The sequence below is a fragment of the Plecotus auritus genome, assembly GCF_963455305.1.
Source record: "Plecotus auritus genome assembly, chromosome: 4".
Lineage (NCBI taxonomy): Eukaryota > Metazoa > Chordata > Mammalia > Chiroptera > Vespertilionidae > Plecotus > Plecotus auritus.
Genome location: NC_137775.1, coordinates 148,021,352 through 148,046,871, shown reverse-complemented (window position 1 = coordinate 148,046,871; position 25,520 = coordinate 148,021,352). Strand labels below are relative to the sequence as shown.

The following is a 25,520-nucleotide window of genomic DNA, read 5'->3' as shown; positions in this document are numbered from 1 at the left end:
AATCACAAATCCATGCCTGGTATTTTCCTCAGCTGAAGGACTGGTTGGTATTAAATCTACTATCAAGAAATCATTTTAGAGAGAATCCAAGATGGCTGCAGAATAGGTGGAAGCTACACTCACCTGCTCCAGTTCCAAACTGGATTTACAGCTAAATTATAGAGCAATCCACTTGAATAACCAACTGAAAGCTAGCTGAAATGAAATATTATAAGGATTTACAGAAGCCACATAGACACTGGTAAGAAGGGTGGAGATGCAGAAAGGACTGGCCCCAGAATCCACGTGGCAGGTGAGAAGCTCGAGGGATATCTCGGCTACAAAACCCTTCCTCTCTGAAATCAATAAAAATATATTTTTTAAAAAAGTACCAACATCCACATCACAGGGGTATCAGAAGAAAAAGAGAGTAAGCAAGGCACAGAGTACCTGTTTGAAGAAATAATGGCTGAAAACTTCCCTAAACTGGTGAAGGAAAAAGGCACATAAATTCAGGAAGCAAAGAGAGTCCCAATCAAGAAGACACCCACATCAAGACACATCATAATTAAAATACCAAAGGTTAAACACAAAGAGAGAATCTTAAGGCCATAACAAGAGACAGAAAAGGTCACTACATAATAATAAAGGGATTGATCCAACAAGAGTCTATGACTCTTCTACACATATGCACCCAACATAGGAGCACTAAATATATAAAGAAAATATTCATGGACATATAGACATTGAGAGCATAGTAGGGAATTTTAACACTCCACTGATATCAATGGAGAGATCTTCCAGACAAAAAAATCTACAGGGAACAGCAACCCTAAACACTACACTAGATCAGATGAATATAATTGATATTTACAGAACATTTCATCCCAAAGGAACAGAATATACATTCTTCTCAAGCACACATGGAACATTCTCAAATATAAATCACATTTGTTAGGACACAATATAAGTCTTAATAAATTCCTGAAGACTGAAATCATATCAAGCATCTTCTCTGATCACATTCGTCTGAAACTATAAATCAACTACAATTAAAAAATTGAAAAACATTCCAACACCTGGAGGCTAAATAGCATGTTATTAAACAACTAGTAGCCTTGTGCATGAATATGTGAGCCAATAGCTCGCTGCCACCCTCCAGTAGCTCTCCACCCACTGCCTCGCCCTCCTGTAGCTTCCTCTACCCCCCTACCCCTGCCCCCCCCTCATAGCTTGCTGCCCTGCCCCCTCCTGTAGCTCTCTGCAGCCCACTTGTAGCTCGCTGCCCCACCCTCCTGCTGATTTGTGATCTGGTCGTTACGCTGTCGGTCATTACATGTCAAGGCGTAACAACCATTTGCATATTATATCTTTATTATATAGGATGAATGGGTTAACAATAAGATCAATGAAGAAATAAAAACTTCCTGGAAACAAATGAAAATGAGCACAAAAGAACCCAAAATCTATTGGGCACAGTAAAAGGAGTCCTGAGAAGGAAGTTCATAGCATTAAAGACCTACCTCAAGAAACAAGAAAAATCTCAAATAAACAATCTAACCCTACAACTAAAAGAATTAGAAAGGGAACAACAAGAAAAGCCCAGCGTTAAGTAGACAGAAGGAATTAATAAAGATCAAAGCAGAAATAAATGACACAAAGACTAAAAAAACAATATAAAAGATCAATGATGAACTTTCAACCACACTCACTAAGAAACAAAGAGAGAAGACCCATATAAATAAAATCAGAAATGAGAGAAGTAACAATTGATGTCACAGAAATACAAAGGATTGTAAGAAAATACTATGAACAACTATATGACAACAACTTGGACAACCTGGGTGAAATGGACAAATTCCTTGAAACAAACAATCTTCTAATACTCAATAAAGAAGAGTCAGAAAACCTGAATAGGCTGATAACAACTAATGAAATGGAAGCAGAAATCAAAAGACTCCCAGCAAACAAACAAAAGTCCTGGAACAAATGGCTTCACAGGTGAGTTTTATCAAACATTCAAAGAAGAATACCTATCCTTCTCAAACTATTACAAAAATTCAAGAGGAGGGAAGATTTACAAGGTCTTTTTACAAGCCAGCGTTATGCTAATTCCAAAACCAGACAAAGAAACTACAAAGAAAGTTACAGGCCTGTATCCCTGATGAGCATAGATGCTAAAATCCTCAACAAAATATTAGCAAATCAGACCCAGCAACACATTAAAGAGATCATATACCATGGCCAAGTGGGATTTATTCCAGGATGCAAGGCTAGTATAATATCTGCAAATCAATAAATGTGATACATTACATAAACAAAATGAAAGGAACTCTGGCTTTTCAGTCAATTGCTTTTCTCTTACATATAACAGTATTAATTCACCTCCCCCCCCCCATTTAAGATTTTCTCATTGCTTTTTAATATATCACTCTAAATTATGTCATTTATATATCATGCTAGATTTTGTTCATATGTTCCGTACTGTTACTTTGAAATCTTACTTTTCAAGGTTCTTTACAATTATACCTTCTATTTTTCAGTACTTCAAAGCATGGATCAACAGTACAACGCAAGCTGATCGATGTCCTCTCTAGAAGCTATAACGACTTTCATGTCTGTGCTGTTACTCTTTCCTGTTAGAGATGCCTCTTTCATTGCTCTCCTCTTTATTTTTTTTAATATATATATTTTATTGATGTTTTTACAGAGAGGAAGGGAGAGGGTTAGAGAGTTAGAAACATCGATGAGAGAGAAAAATCTATCAGCTGCCTCCTGCACAGCCCCTACTGGGGATGTGCCTGCAACCAAGGTACATGCCCTGACTGGAATTGAACCTGGGACCCTTCAGTCCGCAGGCTGACGCTCTATCCACTGAGCCAAACTGGTTAGGGCATTGCTCTCCTCTTTAAATCCTACCTGTTAATGAAGGCTCAGCTTAAATCCCCCCATAAAGCTTACTTAACTATCCTCAGTCCTACTGCTCATTATTTTCTCTGAATGCAGGTAGCACTGCATTCCCTCAAAACACACAGAATTTAATTATGTGTTTTTAATCATTTCTACAAATGCTAGCCTGTGTGGTACTTGAGTTAGGGAATACTATTTATACAGTTCTTACTTTCTGCAGTCTTAGGCACAACTGAAAGAGCATGGAGGAGATGAAGGTTAATGTCCTGACCGTGTATTGAGGAGTTTTGAACAAGTTCTTGGGAAAACAAGCTCTCTGATACCATCCTATATTTCTCATGGCATAAATAGTGCTACGTAAATGGAAAGCTAGCAAAACATCTTGAAGAACATTGGCTTGTAATTCATGAGATAGCAGAAGGTGTGTTACTAAGATGAAAATATGCACCTCTGTGTTTCAGATTGTCTATCATGATGATGTTTTGTTTTTATAAAGCTTAGGATAGTACCATGCTATAAAATAAATGTGAATGTCAATTTTCAATAAAGCAACTGCGACTGATTATAGCATGCAGGTCATCAACAATAGATACCAGAGTGTAGTAGTAAAATATAAGTCTGTGTATAGTTTCACTTATCAATTTAGGTAAAGAAAATAATTTGTCACACTATTACTGCACTGGTAAATGAGGCAACTAGAATTAAGGGAGAAATGAATATAAAGCACGGATGCTAAAGCAATGCATGAAAACAACAGATGCCAAATCAGTCAACAAATGTTTATCTAACATTTTATCTACAGGGAATCTAAAATAAGTGAGTCTTCTCTCAGTAAATTTTCGTAACTTGATGGACCATACAACGCTGACAAAACTTCTGATTTACTGATTATGTAAAATGCAGTTTGAAGGTTCTTTTTCATTGTAATTCTTTAAATATTAGCATCAGCGGGCACTGATATTATTCAGAACCTGGATTTGCATCAATCTGAAGCATGGCCCATAGGTTAAATATGAGAATAGGAAAAATAAAAAGAGCTCTTTCTAGGTGAAAACTACCTTCTTTTATACCCCAAATTGGTGAAATGTCTGATCACATCAGTACTGTATAACCTCCAAAACAAAAAACAAGCCCAGCAATTGAAAGCATCTTGTAAACCACTCAGTAATTCAGAAACTTACATTTTAAAAGTTACCTTTAGGCAGAGATAACTTTGATTCATAATTGCCCTTAGTGTGAATGTACTTAATAATTTGTTTATAAAGCTGCAGACAGAATGGGAGTGTCTTTTAAAAGATCCCAGTGAAACCGAATAACGGAACACTGATGGTACTGATGATCATATTATTATTGAAGGCTGTTACTGAGTAACTATACAGATAGAGCTCATTGCTACACATACGCTATTCGGAATTCACTGCCACGAAAAACATTTCTGTAAAGAGGTCACTATAATCTTACTTCTCTAGGAAGTCTGGCACTGAAAGCGTGAATAACCCAGTAATGATGTCGTCACCAAGGGAGGACAAGAATAGAACCCAAATCCCTTGACTCCCCAGCCTGTGTTTTCCACTAATTGTGCTCCTTTCTATTCATTCAAGGGCATCAAGTGTAAAGGGTCGGAGAAGGGAGTGGACACAAATAAGCCAGGTCCGCGAGGTGGAGGCTGCGTTGAAGTTCCCCAGGAACCACTCTTTGGCACTTCCCTTTGTTTTGGCCGAGAAAGATGAAAGCAGCAGCAACCATAAACCCCTGGGACCAAGAACTGGAACTAGGTACTACCAGTTGTGGTAACTCTCTCTTCCTCATTTTCAGGCCTTTCCTTTTTAACCTCTCCCTTCCCGCCAGCCCTAAACGCTCCCCCGACTCGCCCCGTGTCTGTCCGCCCCTTCGGCCCCTCCGCACTCACTGCGGGTGTCCCCTACCGGCGGCAGCGCTGCACGCGCCTTTTGCCTGAGCCTGCGTCCAGTCCTTCGGATACGCGCTCTGGGGCTTCCTAGCGGCACGAGCGTTTTTCCGCTGGAGAATGAATGCTAGGCGAGCATTATAAATGTGTTGCAATGGTTAGAAACTTAAGAGGTGGGAACCGGGGCAGTGCAGCTTCTCACGCCAAAGCGACCTTTAGACAATAAGCATGGAGCCCTTCTCTCTCGCTGGGCGCCTCACACAGCTCAGCCATCCTCTGGGCAACTACCTGCGCACGGAGGACGCCTTCCAAAGCGCGCGTGTTTACACTTTTCCTAGACCTGAGGGAGGAGACAGGCGCTCAAGGACTCTGGGGGATTCCAAACCGTTGCTCCGCCCGCGGGGTGGGGCCAGCCCAACGGCCGAGCCTGCGCAGTGGGCCTGGCTGGCTCAAGGGCTCTGGCGTACTATAAGTCCCAGAATGCAACGCAGCGCGGAGGCGGGTTTCCGCCTTACCTGCCGCGAGCTTACTCTACCGGTTACTGCCGCCCTCTCCCTCCCCTGTTCCCGTCGGCCTCCTTTCCACAGTTAAAGGTTACTTTCTCTAGAAGCACGTGAGCAGAAGCCCTAGCAACCTCAACCTCGAAGCTCTTCGCGTACTCGCTCGCTCTTCCTCGCCTGAACTATGCCTGACTCCCTTACCGGAGTTGGGTAGCGTACGCGAGAGAACGTAGCCCTCGGAAGCCAAAGCCGGGGCAACCTGGTCGCACTTCCGCCTCCCGTGCTCCGGAAGGTAGAGCGCACGCGCTCCCTGCGACTCCGGCGCAGTTGACTTCCGCTCCCACTGTGCTCTGCGAGCCGAATCATGGATCACACTGGTAAGGAGGCGGAGGCAGTGAGGGGTCCCGGTACCAAGCCCCCTTGGCCGGCCTGGGACTGGTCGCCTAGCGGGCACAGGGGCGTTGTGGTCGCCCTACAGCACTGGGGTGTGGCGGTGAGAAAGGAATCTCACAGAACCCTCCCCGTGCCCGGCAAGCGCCTGCTGCTTCCCGGCCTACTCTCCGGTGTGGTACCCACAGCCTCAGTGCCGGCAGTAGCCGCTGTTTATCTGGTTCTGCTGAGCTCCGAGCCCGAACTGCGGGCGGTGCGAGCCCTGTGGGGAGGAGAGAGCGCTGGGTGCTCTGCCTTGCATTATGGGGACTGGCGGGTAGATTCCAATCTCAGAGTCGGGGAAGCCTTGGTATGCTGGGGAGTCGATGCGCGAGAGGGTTGGAGACTTCCTGCTGTCTCAGTCCGCTTTGGGCGGCTGCTCCCGTGGTCTTCGCCTGTCGTTAATTGCATCTCCGGTCCTTCGTGGACTAGAGGTGGGAGAAGGGAATCAGATGTGGCTTTCGGAACGATACTCGTATCAGCTTTTCCACCTAAACCCAAAGCATGCTCCGTGCGTCGCCTGTGGTCCTCATCATTTGGGTACATTTACAAAGGAGAGCTTAAAATCAAGACATTCACGTCCCTTTCTCCAAGTAATGATTCCACTCCTCGTTATGTGTTTTTCTGGCTTTTGCTTCCTTGTGGCTTTTGGTTTGGAGTTAAAAAGTGCTCCATATAGTTGTGTCAGCCATATGGCTAGGAGGGAAAATGGGCTTTTCCCTGTACTAAGTGTTGGTTGGGATGTCTTCAATGATCAAACAAATATATTTATATGCAGATACCTGTAGGCCTGGGGATAGAATGATAGAATGGTAAACAAGACGGAGTAAGTTATTGCTGTCATAGAGATTACATTCTATTGGGGAAGACACAAATTTTAAAGATCCCCAATTTACAGATCATAAGTTCTTTGAAGACAATAAACGGATGCTGTAGTAAAGATTAACTGGGAGGGCCCTTCCGACAGGGTGGTCAGGGAAGGTCTTTCTGTAAGGGTTACATTTATAATTTCAGATCTTATGGGTGAGACGAAGCCAGCTGTGGAATAAATCTGTGGAGGAAAGCAAGTACAAAGACAAATGGGAAAAAACAGAGAAGACCAGTTGGCTGCAGCTTAGTTATTAGCAAGAGGGAAAGAGCTCTAGGCTGAGATTGGAAAGGAGGGTAGGTAGGAGTCAGGCTGTGCAAGACTTTGAAGGCCATTGCAAAGATTTGAATTTTAAGTGCAATATGAAGCCATTGAACAGAAGTGAGGAGAAACATAATCTTTAAAAAATATAATAGGTTCTATGGAGAATGGTATAAGAGAGGGAGGTAAGAATAATAGAAAATAGACAATTTAGGAGTTGATTGCAGCAAACTAGAAGGAGGCTTGGCTTAGTAAAGGTTGCTCTGTTTAGTAAAAATTGAAATGGGTAGATTTAATAATATTTCGGTGATAGTACTTAAACACGTACTGATGGATTGGTTTGGATATATGTGAGAGAAAGGAGAGATGCCTGTGTGTTTGGTTTGAGTTGGGAAAAACTTGGGAGAAAAACTTTTTTAAGGGGTAGAGGTGATTCGTGGGAATTTGGGAACAATATTTTGGACTGCTAAATAAGAGATACACGTTGAGAGTCATGCAAAGGGAGATGTAAAAAGAAAGATTTGAGCTGAATAGCACGTATTTGGGACTTGTACTGCATAGTTGATATTTTAAGTTATGAGGATGGACAAGATTACTTAAGGAAAGAGAATACAGAAGAGACAAGGTCCTAGACCCCAGGCTCTGAGGAACTCTCATACTAGTTTGGAAATATAGAATTGAAAGTCTGGAATCTTGATGTTAGAGTAGTAAACATCTAATGTTAGTAAAATATTTCTCATTTGAACCTATTACTGGAAATGGAAGTCAAACCCCATCCACAGTTTAGAGAATATTATGTTAAGTTATAATATGGGTGGGTGTGTACTGATTATTTGGTATCCTAATTCTCCTAAATGAAAAAGTTGCCTAAGAAAGTGAATGTCAACCTAACATGAAAATATTCACCGATGAGCTGACCACTTAAAAAATTAGTTCCTACTAGATAATCCCTGCTGCTTAACACTAGCTTCTTTTCTATTCTTTTAGTTATTATAGTTATATCCTTGATGTTTCATATCAGGCAGCAGTATCAAATGCTTATATAGATTGTGCTTACAAAGCTTACAAAAGAATCAGGTTTTCATGAAATTCATAAACTATTTGAGTCACAAATAAAATCATTGGCAAGTGAGGAAATGCTTGGTAGTCGATTAATTGAAGACATTATGATATGATAGGCATCTTAGAAGAATGATTTTAATAATATAGGATTAAGAGATGCCCTTGAAATGGATGAAACCCTCGAATGTTATACAGAAATGAGATTTTTATGATCACGCTAAAAAAAGTCAAACATAAATGAAGGCTAGCTACCCTTTGGTGCCCTAATAGAATTTTGCTGGAAAAATTACTCTAAGAAACTTGTAGTTAACACTTGATTCATTCTTTCCTCATTCTAAGAATTAGCACTTAGTTGTAAGTGTAGCCTAAATTTTGTAAAATATTTCTTGGTTCCTTTAAAATTCTAAATATACTTAAAAAAACTATATAATATAAAACAGTTATTCTTTGTCAAAGTGGATTTACCTTAAATGGCCAGTTATATCCTTAGTTCTCACTTTCTTTGTAATACCCAAAGACTTTTGCTATTATGGGCTTTGTGTTTTTAGTTATATTCAAAAGGAATTTGGCTGTATGTTCTGATTCTTAATAAACCAAAAGACCAAGACAGATCCAGAAAGAGCAGGCAGTGATATATTAAGAGGCAGCAGGCTCTTTTTTTTTTTCTATTTTCTTTTTTTTAATTTTTATTTTTTTTAATTGTTTGAAGTATTACAAATAGTAGTACATATGTCTCCTTTTTTTTTTCTCCATTGACCTCCCCCCCCCGCCTCCCCTCCCCCCCAGTACATGCCTTTACCTGCCCCCCCCCCGCGCCCCCCGCAGTGTCTTGTATCCATTGGTTATGCTTATATGCTTGCGTACAAGTCTTTTGGTTGATCTCTTACAGCCCACCCCCCACAGCCTCCCCTGCCTTCCCGCTGTAGTTTGACAGTCTGTTCAATGCTTCTTTGCCTCTGTATCTATTTTCCCCCCCATTTCTTTCCTTTAAAAAATCTTGCCTCTGCACACTAGAAATAAACATATAATAACAAAAAATGTTTGAGTCCCAATTTCAATGTCCAACAGTTCTGAGTCCCTGTTTCAATGTCAAACAGTTCCTTATGTGTTCATGTCAGCAATGATATCTGGAAGGTGGGCACATGGTGGCAATGCAGGTCTGACCCTCTCTGGTTTGGTCCTAGGCAACCTGCTGAGGCAGCAGGCTCTTGAAAGTATTGGTAGGCTAAGCAAGTATCAGTAGTGACTTCAAGTGTTCAGGGTGATGATGTAAAAAGGACTTGGAATGTTGGTATTTTGATCATTCACCAAGGTAAAACCATTAAGAGTCCTTTTAATATCTGAAGGGAAAATTTGAACTGTTAACTGTCTACAACTTGCTTTTTAATTATTGGAAAATTAGGAATATCTTTGAGCAAAAAAAAAAATTTATCTGTCATATCTGTCTTTTGGCTATTGCATTGCTTGTAGGTAGTTATACTTAAATAAGCAACTAGTGTGAAAGCAGATGAAATACATTATTCAACTCAATACATTTAGTGAAGTGTTGAAAGTTGAGTTTATCTGAACTCAGGATTTTAGCTGTCCATGTAATTCCTTTTCCATGAATTTTGTAAGTAATAGTAGAAAGGAGAATGAAAGATATTTAAATTATTAAGGACCCCTTTCATTTCCTACTTTGTGGTATTTCCCTTCCTGTCTTTAGTAGGTAGAGATATTTTTTGTATTGTAATACCTTGTCATAGACTTGAAAAGGTGACTTTCAAGCTTCCAAATGGAGTCAGTTCTATGAAATAATGCTACTGTTACTCATGGGATGAGTTAATTTATTTCTTAGTCAATGTCAAGTAGGCACTTAGAAAGTGTCAGTTGTTTAGATGTAGTTGAAGTGCAGAAACCTTGCATCTTCCTAAACTAATTTTCCATTACAATGCTGATTAAGAGTCATATGTGAACATAAAGAAATGTTACGGTGCGGATACATTATTGCATCTTTCTACTAGTAAATGGTATGACAATTTTTACTATGTTTCCAAATGCGTTTTAGAAAAACTATTTTACACTTAAGGTAATAATCATCGGCCTTAAACTAAACTTCAATTCAATGCATTATTTATTTACTTTTACCATTGTCAGTGTTAGTTTTGTGTTTTCAGTTTTCTTGATCGCCCTGATGTAGATTCAGTTTACTAAATTTATTGAGTGCTTACTTTGCATGCTTGATGGAGATGGGGATGCTTTTTTATTTCTCCTTTCTCTTACTTTTTCTTTTAAAATATCTCTTATAGTTACTTTAAGACAGAAGTTCTTATCTTGGGCTTATGAAGAATTTTATGTTTCTATAAACTCCTCTGGCATTATATGAAAAATTTTATTGTCTACATTTTTAGGGAGAGTTCTATAATTTCTGTCAACTTTTTGAAAGGTTCCATGTCTCAAAAAGCATTTCTTTAAGGGTTTATCCAAAATAGAGAAAATTAGCACTTAAACTTATATAACAAAATATTTAAAATCTGAACCCAGATATTCAAACCTTGATAATGTTGGGTATGCCGCTTTAATACCTGTAGTAGAATAATCTTCAAAATAATCTTCAAAAAGAAAAACTAACTGAAATTACAACTTTTCCCCCCTAACATAGACAATGAGTTACAAGGCACTAATAGTTCTGGATCATTGGGTGGTCTTGATGTTCGAAGAAGAATTCCTATAAAGCTCATCTCCAAACAAGGGAACAAAGCCAAAGCTGCACCTCGCACGCCAAGGACTATAAACAGAATGCCTGCAAAGGCTCCACCTGGTGATGAAGGTAATTTGGTTAAACTAACAGGTCCAGAAGTCTTTTTGTTGTATCCATTTCCACCAAATAAGTCACGTGATTTTGCTTGTTTATACATACCTTTTAAAAATCTTACATACTCTCTTCACTCCTCAGTCTTACTGATGTCTCATTGTGGCATGTTGTATTTTTCTGTCCCTTTATAAATTCAGGTAGGGCAAAAGTAAGTCTGTGATGGTTCGTATGGAAAATAATGCAATAATTAATAAATAATAATACAATAAAAATAAAAGTAAAGTAATATTAAAATTAAAATTGTCCCTCTCTCCCCCCCACAACTAGTCTCTCCCATAACTTGTCTCCCCCAAAATGATCTGCTATGACATTTTTATATTTACTTTTTTCATATAGAACTGCCCCTTTTTTCATATTCTTTTGTCTTCTTAGTACATACAGATATACCTCATTTAACAAAATAGGTTTAGATATTTCATTTATCAGTAACTTATTTAACAATTTTTCCAAATTTTTGCTGTTAAAAACAGTGTTGCCATAATTATTATTGTACATATACCTTAGTATGTATACTTTGTAGAATTTAAACTTTGCATGATTTGGGCATTTTAGAACTTGATGGATACTGTGCATTTTAGAACTTGACATATATTTTCAAGTGGCTTTTCAAAAACAGTACATCATTTTATACTTTCACACACCAATATTAGTACATACTATTAACCTTTCAAAAATTTTGGTTTTTTTATGCATTTTTAAAAGTATGAGTGGGATTCTATCTCTCTTCATAGTATTGGTCATTTCTTTTACTTAGGAGATTTACCTGTTTATATCCTTTTCCAATTTTATTTTCTGTTTGGTTGCCTTTCTCTTGATTTTTATGAGTTCATTGTAAATTAATAAAATTGGCCCTTTGTCTGTATTACGTATATTCACCATCTGTCTTGAATTTTATATATAAAACTAGAGGCCTGGTGCACGGATTCGTGCACATTGAAAGTAAATTAATTAGAAGGTGGCGGGGCGGGACTGGGTGAGATGGGCCGGGCTGGTGGCACTTGGGGCGGTGCCGGACTCGAAGGGCATCTGCGGAGTGAGGAGAGTCCCTCCAGCAGGTGGGGTCCCTTGGCCATGCCTGCGGGGATCGGGCCAAAACCGGCAGTCCAACATCCCCTGAGGGGTCCTGGAGTGCGAGAGGACACTCTGAAAAGTTGCTGTCGTTCAGCAGCTCCTGCGTTGAGCATCTGCCCCCTGGTGGTCAGAGCGTCTGCCCCCTGGTGGTCATTGCACATCATGGCTACCGGTTGGACAGTTGCTGACGCTTTTATATATATAGATTTTTGTTATAGAAGATTCTAGGTAGCAGATATCTAGTCTTTTCTGTTATGACTTCTAGGTTTTATGACTTTCTTAGAAAGGCTTTTCCCATATTCCATGAATATAAAATAGTTTTCCCTTTTACCCTTATACAGGGTCAGCTAACTATGGCCTGTGGGCTAAATAAAGTTTTATTGGAGCATAGCCAAGTGCATTCATTTAAGTATTGTTTATGGCTTCTTTCACAGTATATTGGCATAGCTGAGTAATTGCATAAATAAGTGTTTACTTATATGGAATTTTACAGAAAGTTTGTTGACCCCTGCTTTGGAATATTATGGATGATATGTATTTTGTTACTTAAAATAAAAAAGTGGAACCTGGGTTTATTATTTTCTCTATAAAACAGCCAGCTATGTGTCCCAACTATTAAAAAATCTGTCTTTTCCTTGTTGAATTGGAATCCCGCTGTTATCATATGTTAAAGTTCTATTAGTATTTGTATCTCTTTCTAGATTTTCTATTCTAGACATTTGTCTATATTCCTTTTTTAGAATCAAATTGTTTTAATTGTACCTTTATTATGGTTCCCTTTATTATAGAATTTCTCTCCCTATCTGAACAAGTATTTGAAGTCAAATGTTATAAATCCTGGTAGTAGAACTTAGGGCTACTGCTGCATTATCAGTAACTAGATTCTCCCCCTTTGGCCTTTTTGTTTTTTTAAAAACTACACAGTAATGTACATATCTTGTAATCCAAACAATACAAAAAAGCTAAAATCTCCCTTCTACCCTTTTCCTCTCAGGTATCCCTTCATCTTTCCCTCTCCATCAAGCCCACATCCCTTTTTAGGGGGAACTACCATTACCAGTCTCTCTCTTAATAGAGCAAACTGAGGCTGAAGATAATTTTTGGATACATTCGATTCACCTATTTGGGGTAAAAATTGTTCAGTCTCCTCTCCCCCCACCACACCTCCTCACGTCCTCCCAGGCATTGTTCAAAATAAGGAGTTTTGGGGGCCAGTATGGTACAAATATACAAATATATATATGGTTTAATGATAGATGGCAGTGTCGGTTGAACTACTCTGAAAAATGATAATGTACTCCTAATTTCATTGGCTGTTGTTCTCAATAATTTTTTGAGTTTTAGATAAATAAGAAAAATTGATTTTTTTATTTTGAGTTTTAGATGACACTGGTTTTTATAAGGTATAAAAGGGCCATATAAGAGCCTAAGTTCACGCAGTTGTAACTTTCAGGGACACTCTTTGAACTTTACATTTGGTTGGAGATAATTAGATAGCAGTACACTGGAGTGTCTATATTAGCTTTAAAAATTTTTTGCATCGCTGTGTGTGTGTGTGTCCATCTGTCTGTCCTATCCTGGTTTGTCCTTGTGTGTTTGTATACAGATGCTGTAATTTAGCCATATGGGTAAAGTTAAAAACTTGTGTTTCTGTCTACTCTGTTTACCAGTTCTAGGGCCAAAAGAGTTGTGAGAAGCCTAGCACTTTGGAGGGATAGATTTGTCTTCTTAGTTTTACTTTAGTTCAGTGGTTGGCAAACTGCGGCTCGCGAGCCACATGCGGCTCTTTGGTCCCTTGAGTGTGGCTCTTCCACAAAATACCATGGCCTGGGCGAGTCTATTTTGAAGAAGTGGCGTTAGAAGAAGTTTAAGTTTAAAAAATTTGGCTCTCAAAAGAAATTTCAACCGTTGTACTGTTGATATGTGGCTCTGTTGACTAATGAGTTTGCCGACTTGCTTTAGTTAATTGGATTCTACCTAGAATCCCTATCAGACTGTTCATTTGGTTCTTTTGTATGAGATGAGAGGATTACCATCAACCTTTTTATTAGGTCAGAAAAATTGAGTTCATACAATCTTCATATTGCTATGCAGTATAGGAGAGTATACTTGTGAATAGATAAGATATGGCTTTTTCTGTTTGGGTGATTAACCAAGGAGTGGTTTTAATTTGAAGGATGAGGTATCAATATGTTGATGTTTCTAAAATCAGGCTCAGTTTAAGGCTGAAGAAGAAGATACCTAATTTACTAAGTCATAAGAAGAAAATTTGCAGAATTTTTTGTGTTTCATTATATCCTTTTATCCTCTTGTACATGATACTTTTGTAGTAGATCAAAGTAAATGATATACTAGTATATCTTGAAAATTTGTGTGATAAACATGACAGTAATTAGTAAAGTTTTATACTAGAAATAGTTGGGTCAGTAATAAGAGCACTTGAATGGGAATGAAGAGATCTGAGGTCTGTTCCTAGCTCTGCCACTTACCTTCTCTGTGTTGTTACAGTCCCCTTAATACAATATTTTCTATTATGAAGTAAGAGAGTTGGACTGCATGATCACTAAGATAATTTCTAGTGGATGTTGAAACTAGTCTTGATTATCTTGTTCATAGAAGAGCTTTGAAAAGAATCAGGGAACAGGCCTATTTTACCTCGTAATGAAATTTTGAGATATGAAAAGTTAATAAGTAACCCTTTCTTTTCTCAGAAGGATTTGATTATAATGAAAAAGAACGGTATGACTGTAAAGGTGGCGAACTGTTTGGAAATCAACGAAGATTTCCTGGACACCTTTTTTGGGACTTTCAGGTACGACCAAAATAAAAGCATTTATTAGAGCAATAAGATACTTTAACTATTTTATTAGAGCAATGGAGGATACATAAAGAATGGCATGAACTTTTATTATAGCTGTATCTTTCAGCACACAACTCATTTATTTATTAATGTCCTATTTCCACCATTTCCAAAAATAATTTGAAACATTTTTTACTAAAGTCAAGTAAAATAAAAAAACACACGTTAACACTAAGAAAAAAGAAACAACAAAAAACTGGTAGCACAGCCAATAGTGCGGAATATGTGAGGATATCAAGAAACTTATTTTTGATTGTCTTAACAATATTTATAAAATTTAAATTCATTGTGTAAATTATAGGTATGATTTTTTTACAAATGCTTAAAAATGAAATTGTAATTATATCATTTCAACAGATAAACATCCTAGGTGAAAAGGATGATACCCCAGTTCATTTCTGTGACAAATGTGGATTGCCTATTAAGATCTATGGGCGAATGGTAAGTATAATTAAATTGAATTCTATTTTGTAAATGTGAACATTTTTGTAGAGGCAAGATTCTGAAATTTAAGTAGATAGGTTTTTCGCTGTTTAATAACCAGTTTGTGACATTTAAAATAAATGTGAGGTTCTGGCTGGGTAGCTCAGTTGGTTAGAGTGTTGTCCTGATACGTCAAGGTTGTGGGTTTGATACCCAGTCAGGTCAGGGCACATACAAGAAACAACCAATGAATGCATAAATAAGTGGAACAACAAATCGATATTTTTCTCTCTCTTCCTCCTCCTCTTCTCTTCCTTTCTCCCCCCTCCCTCATGCCCCCTCCCACTACCTCCTTTTCTTTTCCTCTCTAAAATCAATAAAATAAAATAATTTTTAAAACAGTGATATTTAGCTAAGGGAAATTTTGGGATAATAATGCATTTTAATATAATTATTTTTACCAACTCTAGAATTGCTTGTAAAGTACTAATTAAGGGAACTAACTTCTGAAAACGAAATAATTTCTTTGGACTGTTTGATACCTGTTAGTTTATATTTATTCTGTTTATTAAGGAAAAATGCTTTTTTTTTTCTTGGTACAATAAAATTTGAAACAATAAAATCAGTTACTCATTTTGGAAGGCTATAATTTTTAATGTAAAACTGAATCAATTATATTTTTATTTCTGAGAATTTAATTCTAATAATTAAAATAAATTATAACCCTGATTGTAATTTTATAGTATTTTTGACATAGTCTCCTTTTTAAAAAGGTAGTTTTACGTTTGTGTTTGGGAAAAAAATTGAATTCAATAATATATTTGTGATGGTAGAGAGCACTGATTGTGCACTGTTGCTTTGCTGTGTGATATAGCTAAATAACCGTAATGGGCTGTGAGTTTTAAAATGGCCTAACATCGTTTTTCTACATCCTGATTTATTTTTAGATTTTTATAAGTTTACTAGAAGCCTGATGCATAAAAATTCATGCAAGAGTAGGCCTTCCTTCTCCCGGCGGCTGGCACAGGCTTCCCTTGGGCCGCCCCCAGGCTCCCTCCAGCCCCAGCTTTGTCAGGAAGGACGTCTGGAATGACGTCCGGTCTAATTAGCATATTACCCTTTTATTATAGATTATAGTAAGGCTAACAGGAAAAACTGCTACTTATGTTAAATGTAGGAGGTATTTGTTATCTTAGTGCTTTGGAATAGTATCAGGAGGAACAGGATAAGATAAAACATGGTTACAACATTACTTTTCAGGAGCTTTTAACCCATAGGGACCATGATGAAATTTAGAGGGTTTATACCTTCAGGAAGTATAAGTGAATGTGCATGTATACATTTATTGGGCCAGAGTTTTCATCACATTCTCAAAGGCCTTGTGACTGAAAAGGCTATTGCTTTTGTATAATTAGTACTTAATAAATGCTCATTTTAACAAACAGTTCTCAAGTGTCTATGTCTAGGTTACTATTCTTAACTGTTATTTTTAAAAATATTTTAATTTGTTCTAAAATGTGTCACTATATCTCTGTTTACAGATTCCATGCAAGCATGTTTTTTGCTATGACTGTGCTATTTTACATGAAAAAAAGGGAGATAAGATGTGTCCAGGGTAAGATCATCATTAAATTTTTAAATAATAAAGCTTGTGCTGTAAATTTATAATCTTGATTAAAGGTCAGCGGCAGCATATCAGTTGGCTACTCTTTCTCTGTGAGCCCAGAGTTGGCCTTATCCTTCTCCTTAGGATAGGGCTAGGTAGCTGTTGTCAATTAATTCAGATTGGCCAAAATGACAATATATTTGTCATCACAAAATTTGTTATAAGCCAAAAATAGTTATTTTATTGTCTTGATGGGACAATAGAGAGGTAGTATTGCATAGTAGCAATTGAGAGTAGCAAAGAATTTGAAATTATAATTCTTGGGTTCAAATTTCTTTTCTGCCATTTGTTAGCTATGTGATATAGACTGTTTCTTTATAAAATAGAGCTAATAATAGCACCTGCATCCTTGGATTATTATTAGAATTAAGTGAGTATATATATATGGTACCTAGCATATAGTAAGTACATATGTAAATATAAGCTCTTATTTATTACCTTCAAATCTGATTATTATGTCTTGAGTGTATCTTAGAACACCATCATGACATAGACTCAGATCTAAGTTATGAAGAGCTAGAGGTATTGGTTCATACTGATCTATACTGGAATGGTGTTGAAGGATCCAGATTAAATTAGGAATTTGATATTAATATGGAATCCCTGATAAAAGGCTTGAGGAATTGAGGAAAGCTTTGAGAGAAACTTCTTTGTCCTAGATTCCTTCTAAATGTTTTAGAAGCTGTCCTAAGAGTTACACTTTTATTGGTTGATAGCAAAGCCCTGGACAGTTGTAAGGGATGATTTCCTTTTGTGGTGTAGGAAGTTTGGCATTACTGAGAGAGAAAGGATGATTCATTGTCAAGTCATTAAAACTGATTTTCTTGGCATATTTTTATTTAGCTCTTTAAAGTCACAGATTGTGGAATCTGTAGTATGAGTGTAAAGAATATTTCTTCCCTAGAATTATAATTCAGAAGAATTATACAATTACAAGTGTATAATGTAACTCCAGTAAGCACCTCACCGGTTTGTCCTTAGCTACTTAGAACATATGCCTCTCTAGATTAACAGACCCAGATCTGAGAAGTGTGTCAAAAGACCATTAAAAGGAAGCCTATTAGTATCAAGAAGGAGTGCTAGCCTTACAGCAAGTATGGAAATATAGACTAAACTCAAAAATCAAGAATATAAAGCCATTTGATAGAGTGTCAAATTACCTGGCATACATATTCAATGATAATAGCTTATAGTTATACATATGTAGTGTTCAGTGATTAAATACTGTCATTTTCATTGTTCCATAGATCTTAAGGCTATCGCAGACTAAGTATATATAAAAACATTGAGTTAGGTAGAATAGATGCTTTAACCCATTTTATAGATGAAGAAACAGACATTAAATGACTTCTCCAAAATTACAGAGCCAGTACTGGATCCTAATTCTTCTGATTCCTAGTTTAGTCCTCTCTCCACTATTTCAGAAGACTCTAAAGGCAAGAATGGGTTAAATATAGAGAATGAAGAATAGTTATAATTTTGACCCCGAGTTGTTAAAATATTGAGTTTAAATTAGTGCTTACAATTTAGAAAGGCAGGAGTATGTAATAACTTTTTAGTAGTAAATTTGACCATCCAGAAAGATCCCTTCCTTAAGAGACTTGATAGCCAGAGTTTGAATTTAAATTTTGTGTTGTTTAATGTTAAGAACCCTGAGAATTAAGATGATCTTACTTGTTTTTGTAGTCCTTGTAGCCTCTCTATGTAGTGTCTTCCACTTAGTATTATTTCCTCAGCAAATTCTTGTTGCTCAGTATGTAGTACAAGTTTGAATCCATGATTATGACATTTGGTTTGGTCCCCACCCCCTTTTTTTTTGGTAAGTGGATAGAAAGCATAGATGTGTTAGATAAAATCAGGTAAATTCTAGGTCTTGGGTAGAATCAGGTCTTTTCTTAAAACATTCTATTTGATACATCTTCAGTTTTTTCTTGTATTGAGAGTTCTGAAGTTGATAGAAATGCTGATGCTTAATAGTGAACAAAAAACAAAGTGGGAAAGGTTAAAGGTTCACTTACAGTATAATTTTTAATTGTGAACTTTCGCAAGTTTCCCATAAATTTAAAAAATAAAGCATATCTTTGAAATTAAGTGCATTATTTTTAAAGTCTGTTTTAGTAAATCAGTTTTTTTCTTCTAATTTAGGTGTAGTGATCCTGTGCAGCGAATTGAGCAGTGTACACGTGGTTCTCTCTTCATGTGTAGCATTGTTCAAGGGTGCAAGAGAACGTATTTGTCTCAGAGAGACTTACAGGCTCATATCAACCACCGCCATATGAGAGCTGGAAAACCTGTTACCCGAGCTTCACTTGAAAATGTTCATCCTCCTATTGCCCCACCACCAGCTGAAATCCCTGATCGTTTTATAATGCCGCCAGACAAGCACCATAGTATGAGCCATATTCCGCCAAAGCAGCACATCATGATGCCACCACCTCCTTTGCAACATGTTTCACATGAGCACTATAATCAGCCACATGAGGATATTCGTGCTCCTCCAGCAGAATTGTCCATGGCTCCACCTCCACCTCGTTCGGTCAGTCAGGAAACCTTTCGTATTTCAACAAGAAAACACAGCAATTTAATAACTGTCCCTATTCAGGATGACTCAAATTCAGGTGCTAGAGAACCACCACCTCCTGCCCCAGCACCTGCTCACCATCATCCTGAATATCAGGGTCAACCAGTGGTATCGCACCCTCATCATATTATGCCTCCACAGCAACATTATGCACCACCCCCACCTCCTCCACCACCAATAAGCCATCCAATGCCACATCCTCCCCAGGCTGCAGGTACTCCTCACTTGGTTTATAGCCAAGCTCCTCCTCCTCCAATGACCTCTGCTCCACCACCAATAACCCCTCCCCCTGGACATATCATTGCCCAGATGCCACCTTATATGAATCATCCTCCTCCAGGACCTCCCCCACCTCAACATGGTGGTCCACCTGTTACTGCACCCCCTCCTCATCATTATAATCCTAACTCTTTACCCCAGTTCACTGAAGATCAAGGAACTCTGAGCCCTCCATTTACACAACCAGGAGGAATGAGTCCTGGTATATGGCCTGCACCAAGAGGGCCACCTCCTCCTCCACGAATGCAGGGTCCACCTTCTCAAACCCCACTTCCTGGACCACATCATCCAGATCAGACAAGATATAGACCATATTATCAATGATAAGAGTATTTTGAACTGAAGATATGAAAAAATGTGTAGTCAATCTTTTAATTAAGCTTTGACTGTTCTGGGAAGGAAAAACGCCTCTTATTGAGGTGGCTATAAAACACTTAGGGTCTTATCTCTTAAAATGGTTTTAAATCTTCACCTTAGGATTGATTCCAAGTACTATACTGTAGTGCAGATAAGTGGCTCAGTGGACCACAGCTATATTTTAACAACTTTGTTCTCCTAGTGTGGTAAATTGACCCACAGGTGACCATTTGTAAAAAAAATTGAAAATTTTTATTCCACTTGAAAAGGTGTTGCTTTTGTTAAACCCAGTTTTGTTTTTCTTGTGACACATTTTGTTAACCTGTGTAAAAGGATTAAATTTCAATATGGTTGTAAAAATGCTATTTTTATGTGAATTTAAGTGCAACCACATACTGTTTTTTAAAACCATATGTTTTACCACTAATTTCCCAAAGTTACAATAAAATCCTAAAAGTAAAAATCTACTAGAATTTACTGTAAGGCAGACTGTTAAATGATAGAGAATTACTTCACATTTTAGGCACTGAAATTTTGAGGTATATTAAGTATATAATGCACTTCACTTGGATGCCTTTTCATTTTAGGCAGTACAGGAGATCCAAAATATGTTGAAATTCCAGTATTGAGATATATTTATTTTGAAATATTAAAGGCATTACTAATTATTTGGAAAGATATGGCCAAAGTAACGGACTACAGTCTCCAAACTGTTAGGGGATGTTGTTATTCATTAATGCATTTTACTGAATGGTTGGAATCACATAATTCACCACACTTTTTAATCTTAAGTAACATTATATAACTGTTTAAATGGTGTTGTTTAGATGAAGGGTGTTCTATTCTGCTCATTGTCTTTAAATATTTAGGGTTGAATAGGCTTTATGTAATTCCTCAGTTCATGATAGAGTTTGAACTTGTGCTTAAGTGTGGTCTTGTTTATTGGGGTTTAAATCACAGTTTGAATGCCATGGAGGAATTTGAATACTGTATTAATGAAGGACATTCTTGTAGTTACAAACTTGTGTTGCTCAGGTTTCATTACTGTGTGATAATATTTCTTTCTCTAACTTGAAATTTAAAAACTATTAATGATTTCCTTTTTCTTTTATTGATTAAGTGGTCTAAAACTTGGGATATTTTAGCATGGAGTCAACAGTGAAGACTATCAGATGATTTTTTATTGGAGAAAAAGAATAACTAAATTGTGAATCTCAGTGCTTTATAAGGTGCCTTTAGAGTCAGCCTTTGCATTGTAGGGGCTTATTATAGTCCAGGTAAGGTAACCACTCAGTTTCTACAGAACTCATGTACACTTCATTATTTTTAGGATATATCATTATATATCCTTTGAGTAAACCCCTGTGAAGTATTTCCTTCCCCCTAAAATGGTGCATAATATAAACATGAACTGTGTAGTGTGCAGATATCATTTATTGAATAGTTTGTAGTATATACATTTAGAACATTTCTTTTTGACAAAGGGTGAACTCATTGCTATTTACCACTTAATTCTGTCAGATACAGGCAAAACAGTTTCTCATTTTGGATAATCAGATGCAAAGTCATCTATGAACTTAAGAGTTGAAGTTAGAAATAATACAAATGGCCATTTCAACCATGACCAGTTGAAAATAATGAATACACTTTTCTTTTAACTGACTTTTCCACACCTATCAATTAGAGAATCCAATGTTAATGTAATATTTCTAGTGAGAAAATTTTGTTATTGGAAGCATGGGAGTGAAATAGTGTGAAAAGTTGGTGGGAAGTGCTTCTATCATATTACTGTAGGTACTTGGACTGGTGCAAACTTGATTCCCTTTCATGCCTCTATTTAGTAGCCATTAAAAATCCTATACTATTTGTTTCATGTAATAAGAGAATATCCAAATTTTTTAGAGCTCAATTATTTATGAAGAACTCTTCTGTTTTTATTGAAATTCGCTTGAGTTGAATGTGGTTATGAAACCACTTAGCCTATGTACTGGACAAAAAATTAGTATCATGATAAAAGTACACGTTAAGAATTCTCATAGGCATTTAAAAGTGATTTATTTTCAGTTAGGTTTAATAAATATGTTATGCAGGGAGGCAGATCAGATGAATGTGTCCTAGCAGACAAATTTTAAATGTGTTAGACTTGAATTCATCCAGTTATTGTTTGAACGGGGGGTTGGGGGAGGGGGGTAGTAGAAGGATAACAAAATTACTGTTAGTATTTCTTTCCTTAAAGAAAAAAGATGTGAATTCCAGCTTTATTTCAGGGAAGCCTTTGAAACTATAATGGACATAATTCTAAATTAAATGTATGTATGTTTCATTATATTGCTCTTAAGACTACTGAGGTGGCAGTTTAATTCTTAAAAACAATAAAATGGAAGCATAAATACTATTTTGCCTAAATGAATTCTTACCTAATGATGACACATTTGGGAGAATGCAGAATCTTTCATGTTTTTATTGATAGGACTTTTACAGTAAAATTAGATTCACTTTTGGAGATTAAAACCAGCAAGTTGAATGTTAAATTTCTTCAGTGGCATGTTTGTTGAGAATATGTAGTATTTGGGGAAGTAGTTGCAAAGGCCATAAAAAAAACAAAACACCTTTATATCCGTTTTGCCCTGTAAAAAGCACTGGCTCAAAATTATTGTGTAAATACTAGCTAGGTAACACTGAAATATAAATGGAAAAGATATTTGCACATATTTTTAAACTCACATAGGGAACATACCATGTGAAGTATAGTATACAGAGCTGCTTTAGGCTTTGTACTAGAAGAGTGTCTTTCATACACCTTTTTGGAAAAGCTCTGTAGTCCTATCTCATAAAAAATTTCGTGAAAGCCCTATAAGTACATGGGGAAAACTCACAAATATCTAAAACAAAAGTATGCATTCTAATAGATAAGCCATCAAATTGATATATTGATGTTGAAGTGTGACAATCATATTCAGACATTTCCTGAAGTGGATGAATTTTTCACTGGTTTGTAAGTATAATCTCTCGTGGCCTTGAATCTAAGCAGAATTTACTTATTGCAATTTATGCACAATCTAATAAAGCAGTATTGGATATCTTAGACTTAAGGGGAGAGGGAGTTAAGCCAGTTAAAATACTTGGTAATGATACTAAAAACATTTGGATTTTGTTTTGATTTATGCTCCTTTTAATTTCCCAGCATTGAGGGAAAGAGTGTTAAAGTAGAATTCTTAAAGGAACAATTTAGTGTTAAAGTTTCGTCTATCTTTAAGAATTTTTAGGCATTATTGGATCACAGGATTGAAATGAACAATGATAGGTCATGGGCTTAGCGCTCACAATTGGACAGGACCATGTCTTTTTAAAAATCTAGTGTTTTGAAATGTTAATCTATTAACCCCAGGATACCCCATTTCTATTCTAAGTTGTTGTAGGCACCAAGTCTCATATTGCATTTAAGTCCATTTCTTACTAATCTACTTTTTAAAAATTGTTCTCCCTTTGCCTTCAGATTGAAAAATCCTGCTCTCTTTTCTTGCTGTTACTTTCAAAACCTCTAATTGTTTGTTTTAAAATTTATACTTATTTCACCCTAGCTGGTTTTAGCTCTGGATAGAGTGTCAGCCTGTGGACTGAAGGGTCCTGGGTTCGATTCCAGTCAAGGGCGCATGCCTGGTTTGCAGGCTTGATCCCCAGTAGGGGCCACACAGGAGGCAGCTGATCAATGATTCTCATCATTGATGTTTCTCTCCCTCTCCCTTCCTCTCTGAAAACAATAAAAATATTTTTAAAAAATAAATAAAATTTGTACTCGTTTCAATTACATGTGTGATACATCTTTGGGGGGAAGTAAAGCTAAAGAACCCCTTTACCACTGATACAATGAACATTTCCCTTCCAGAGATAAGTACTATTATAACTTATGTGTCTACCTAGCTAATAAATTTAGTTACAGAGCTGACATCTAAATAGGCTCCATGCTCCGGTTAAGCATCCTAATCCATGGTAAATGTAGTATTTCATGATGTCTATTCAATAATATATACTGAGTACCTACTCTCTGGGATATAAAGATTCATCATTCAGGTATTTATATGCTAGATGCTATTCTACACTTTGGTTGCACAAGTCTCTAGAGACAGACGACTAATATATAAGTATGGTAAAATCCTATGGCATAAAAAAAGTCCAGATAATTAGGTGGTGGTAGGTAGATTTGCTACTTTATATATTAGAGTGGTTTGGGTAGAACTCTAAATTTGGGCAAAGATATAAGTAGGTGAGACCCATGCACATAACATGGGGCATAACTTTCCAGCATGTAAGGGTCTTACTAGTAAAAGGAGGATTGCACTGACATATTTGAGGAGCAGTAAGGAGATTGGAGTGGGGTGGGTGAGATGAGTGGTAGGAGGTCAGAGGTAATAGAATGGGGAGATCATAGGCTTTCTAGGCCATGGGTAGGACTTGGACCTTCCTCTAATATGGGAAGACATTGTGAGGTTCTGATCAAAGGAGTGAAATATCTGGCTCTTTTAAAAGGATTATTTTGGGTCCAGCTGGCATGGTTCAGTGGTTGAGCATCAAACCATGGTCCAGGAGGTCATGGTTCGATTCCTGGTTGGAGCACATGCCTGGGTGGCGGGCTTGATCCCCAGTGTGAGGCATTCAGGAGGCAGCCGATCAATGATTCTCATCATTAATGTTTATCTCTCTCCCTCTCCCTCTGTGAAATCAATAAAAATATTTTAAAAAAATAAAAAATAAAAGTATTTTGTCTTTTGTTGAGAAAAGATGAGGGAGACAAAGATAGGTCAGTCAAAAGTTTGCTTTAAAAATTTACACAAGATTAGCATTGTAGGTATCAAGAAGTGGGTGACTGGTGGAAGGATGTATATGTATACATACACATGTATAATCTATCCTATATAATAAAGAGGCAATATGCAAATTGACCCTTACATCGTAACGCCATCACAAGATGGTGGCGTACACAATGGGGGCGGGGCAGCGGGGGTGGGGCTGGTGGCTACTCTGCGCGGCTCCCGCCAGGGTTCCTGCAGCCCTGTGGAGGCAGGGCCCGGCGGCCACTGTGCGCGGCCTGGAGGCGGGGCATCAGGTTGGCACTCCAGGACTCGGGGCCATCCTGCAGCGCGCCAGCCACGCGGGGTGGGACTCTGGGACTCGGGGCGGTCCCATGGCGCGGGGGGTGGGGAAGAGGGGTCCCAGGTCTTGCGCAATTTCGCGCAACAGGTCACTAGTATATATATAAAAGCCTAAGCAACCAATATGACTAGTTGACCGGAACGACCAGTCGCTATGACATGCACTGACCACCAGGGGGCAGACACTCAACACAGGAGGTGCCCCCTGGTGGTCAGTGCGCTCCTACAGTGGGAGTGCTGCTCAGCAAGAAGCCAGGCTCATGGCTGGTGAGCTCAGCTGCCGCTGCAAGAGCCTCTCCCACCTCTACAGCAGTGCTACTGATGGCGGCGGCAGCAGCAGCGGCAGGCACAATGGGGAGCAAGA

The 25,520-nt window shown here is 37.8% G+C and overlaps 1 protein-coding gene across 2 annotated transcripts; it reads left to right on the top strand.

The window, feature by feature from the left end:
- Positions 1-5,559: 5,559 nt before the first annotated feature.
- CBLL1 (Cbl proto-oncogene like 1) lies at positions 5,560-23,775 on the top strand. Of its 2 annotated transcripts, none has more exons than XM_080664885.1 (6): positions 5,560-5,672; positions 10,557-10,724; positions 14,555-14,652; positions 15,058-15,141; positions 16,665-16,738; positions 18,935-23,775. In XM_080664885.1, exons 1-6 carry the CDS (start codon positions 5,660-5,662, stop codon positions 19,971-19,973), a joined length of 1,476 nt encoding a protein of 491 aa, XP_080521011.1. In that variant the 5' UTR covers positions 5,560-5,659; the 3' UTR covers positions 19,974-23,775. The 2 variants fall into 2 exon arrangements, with proteins under 2 accessions (XP_080521011.1, XP_080521010.1); XM_080664884.1 differs by having other exon boundaries at positions 14,552-14,652.
- The last annotated feature ends 1,745 nt before the right edge of the window (positions 23,776-25,520 follow it).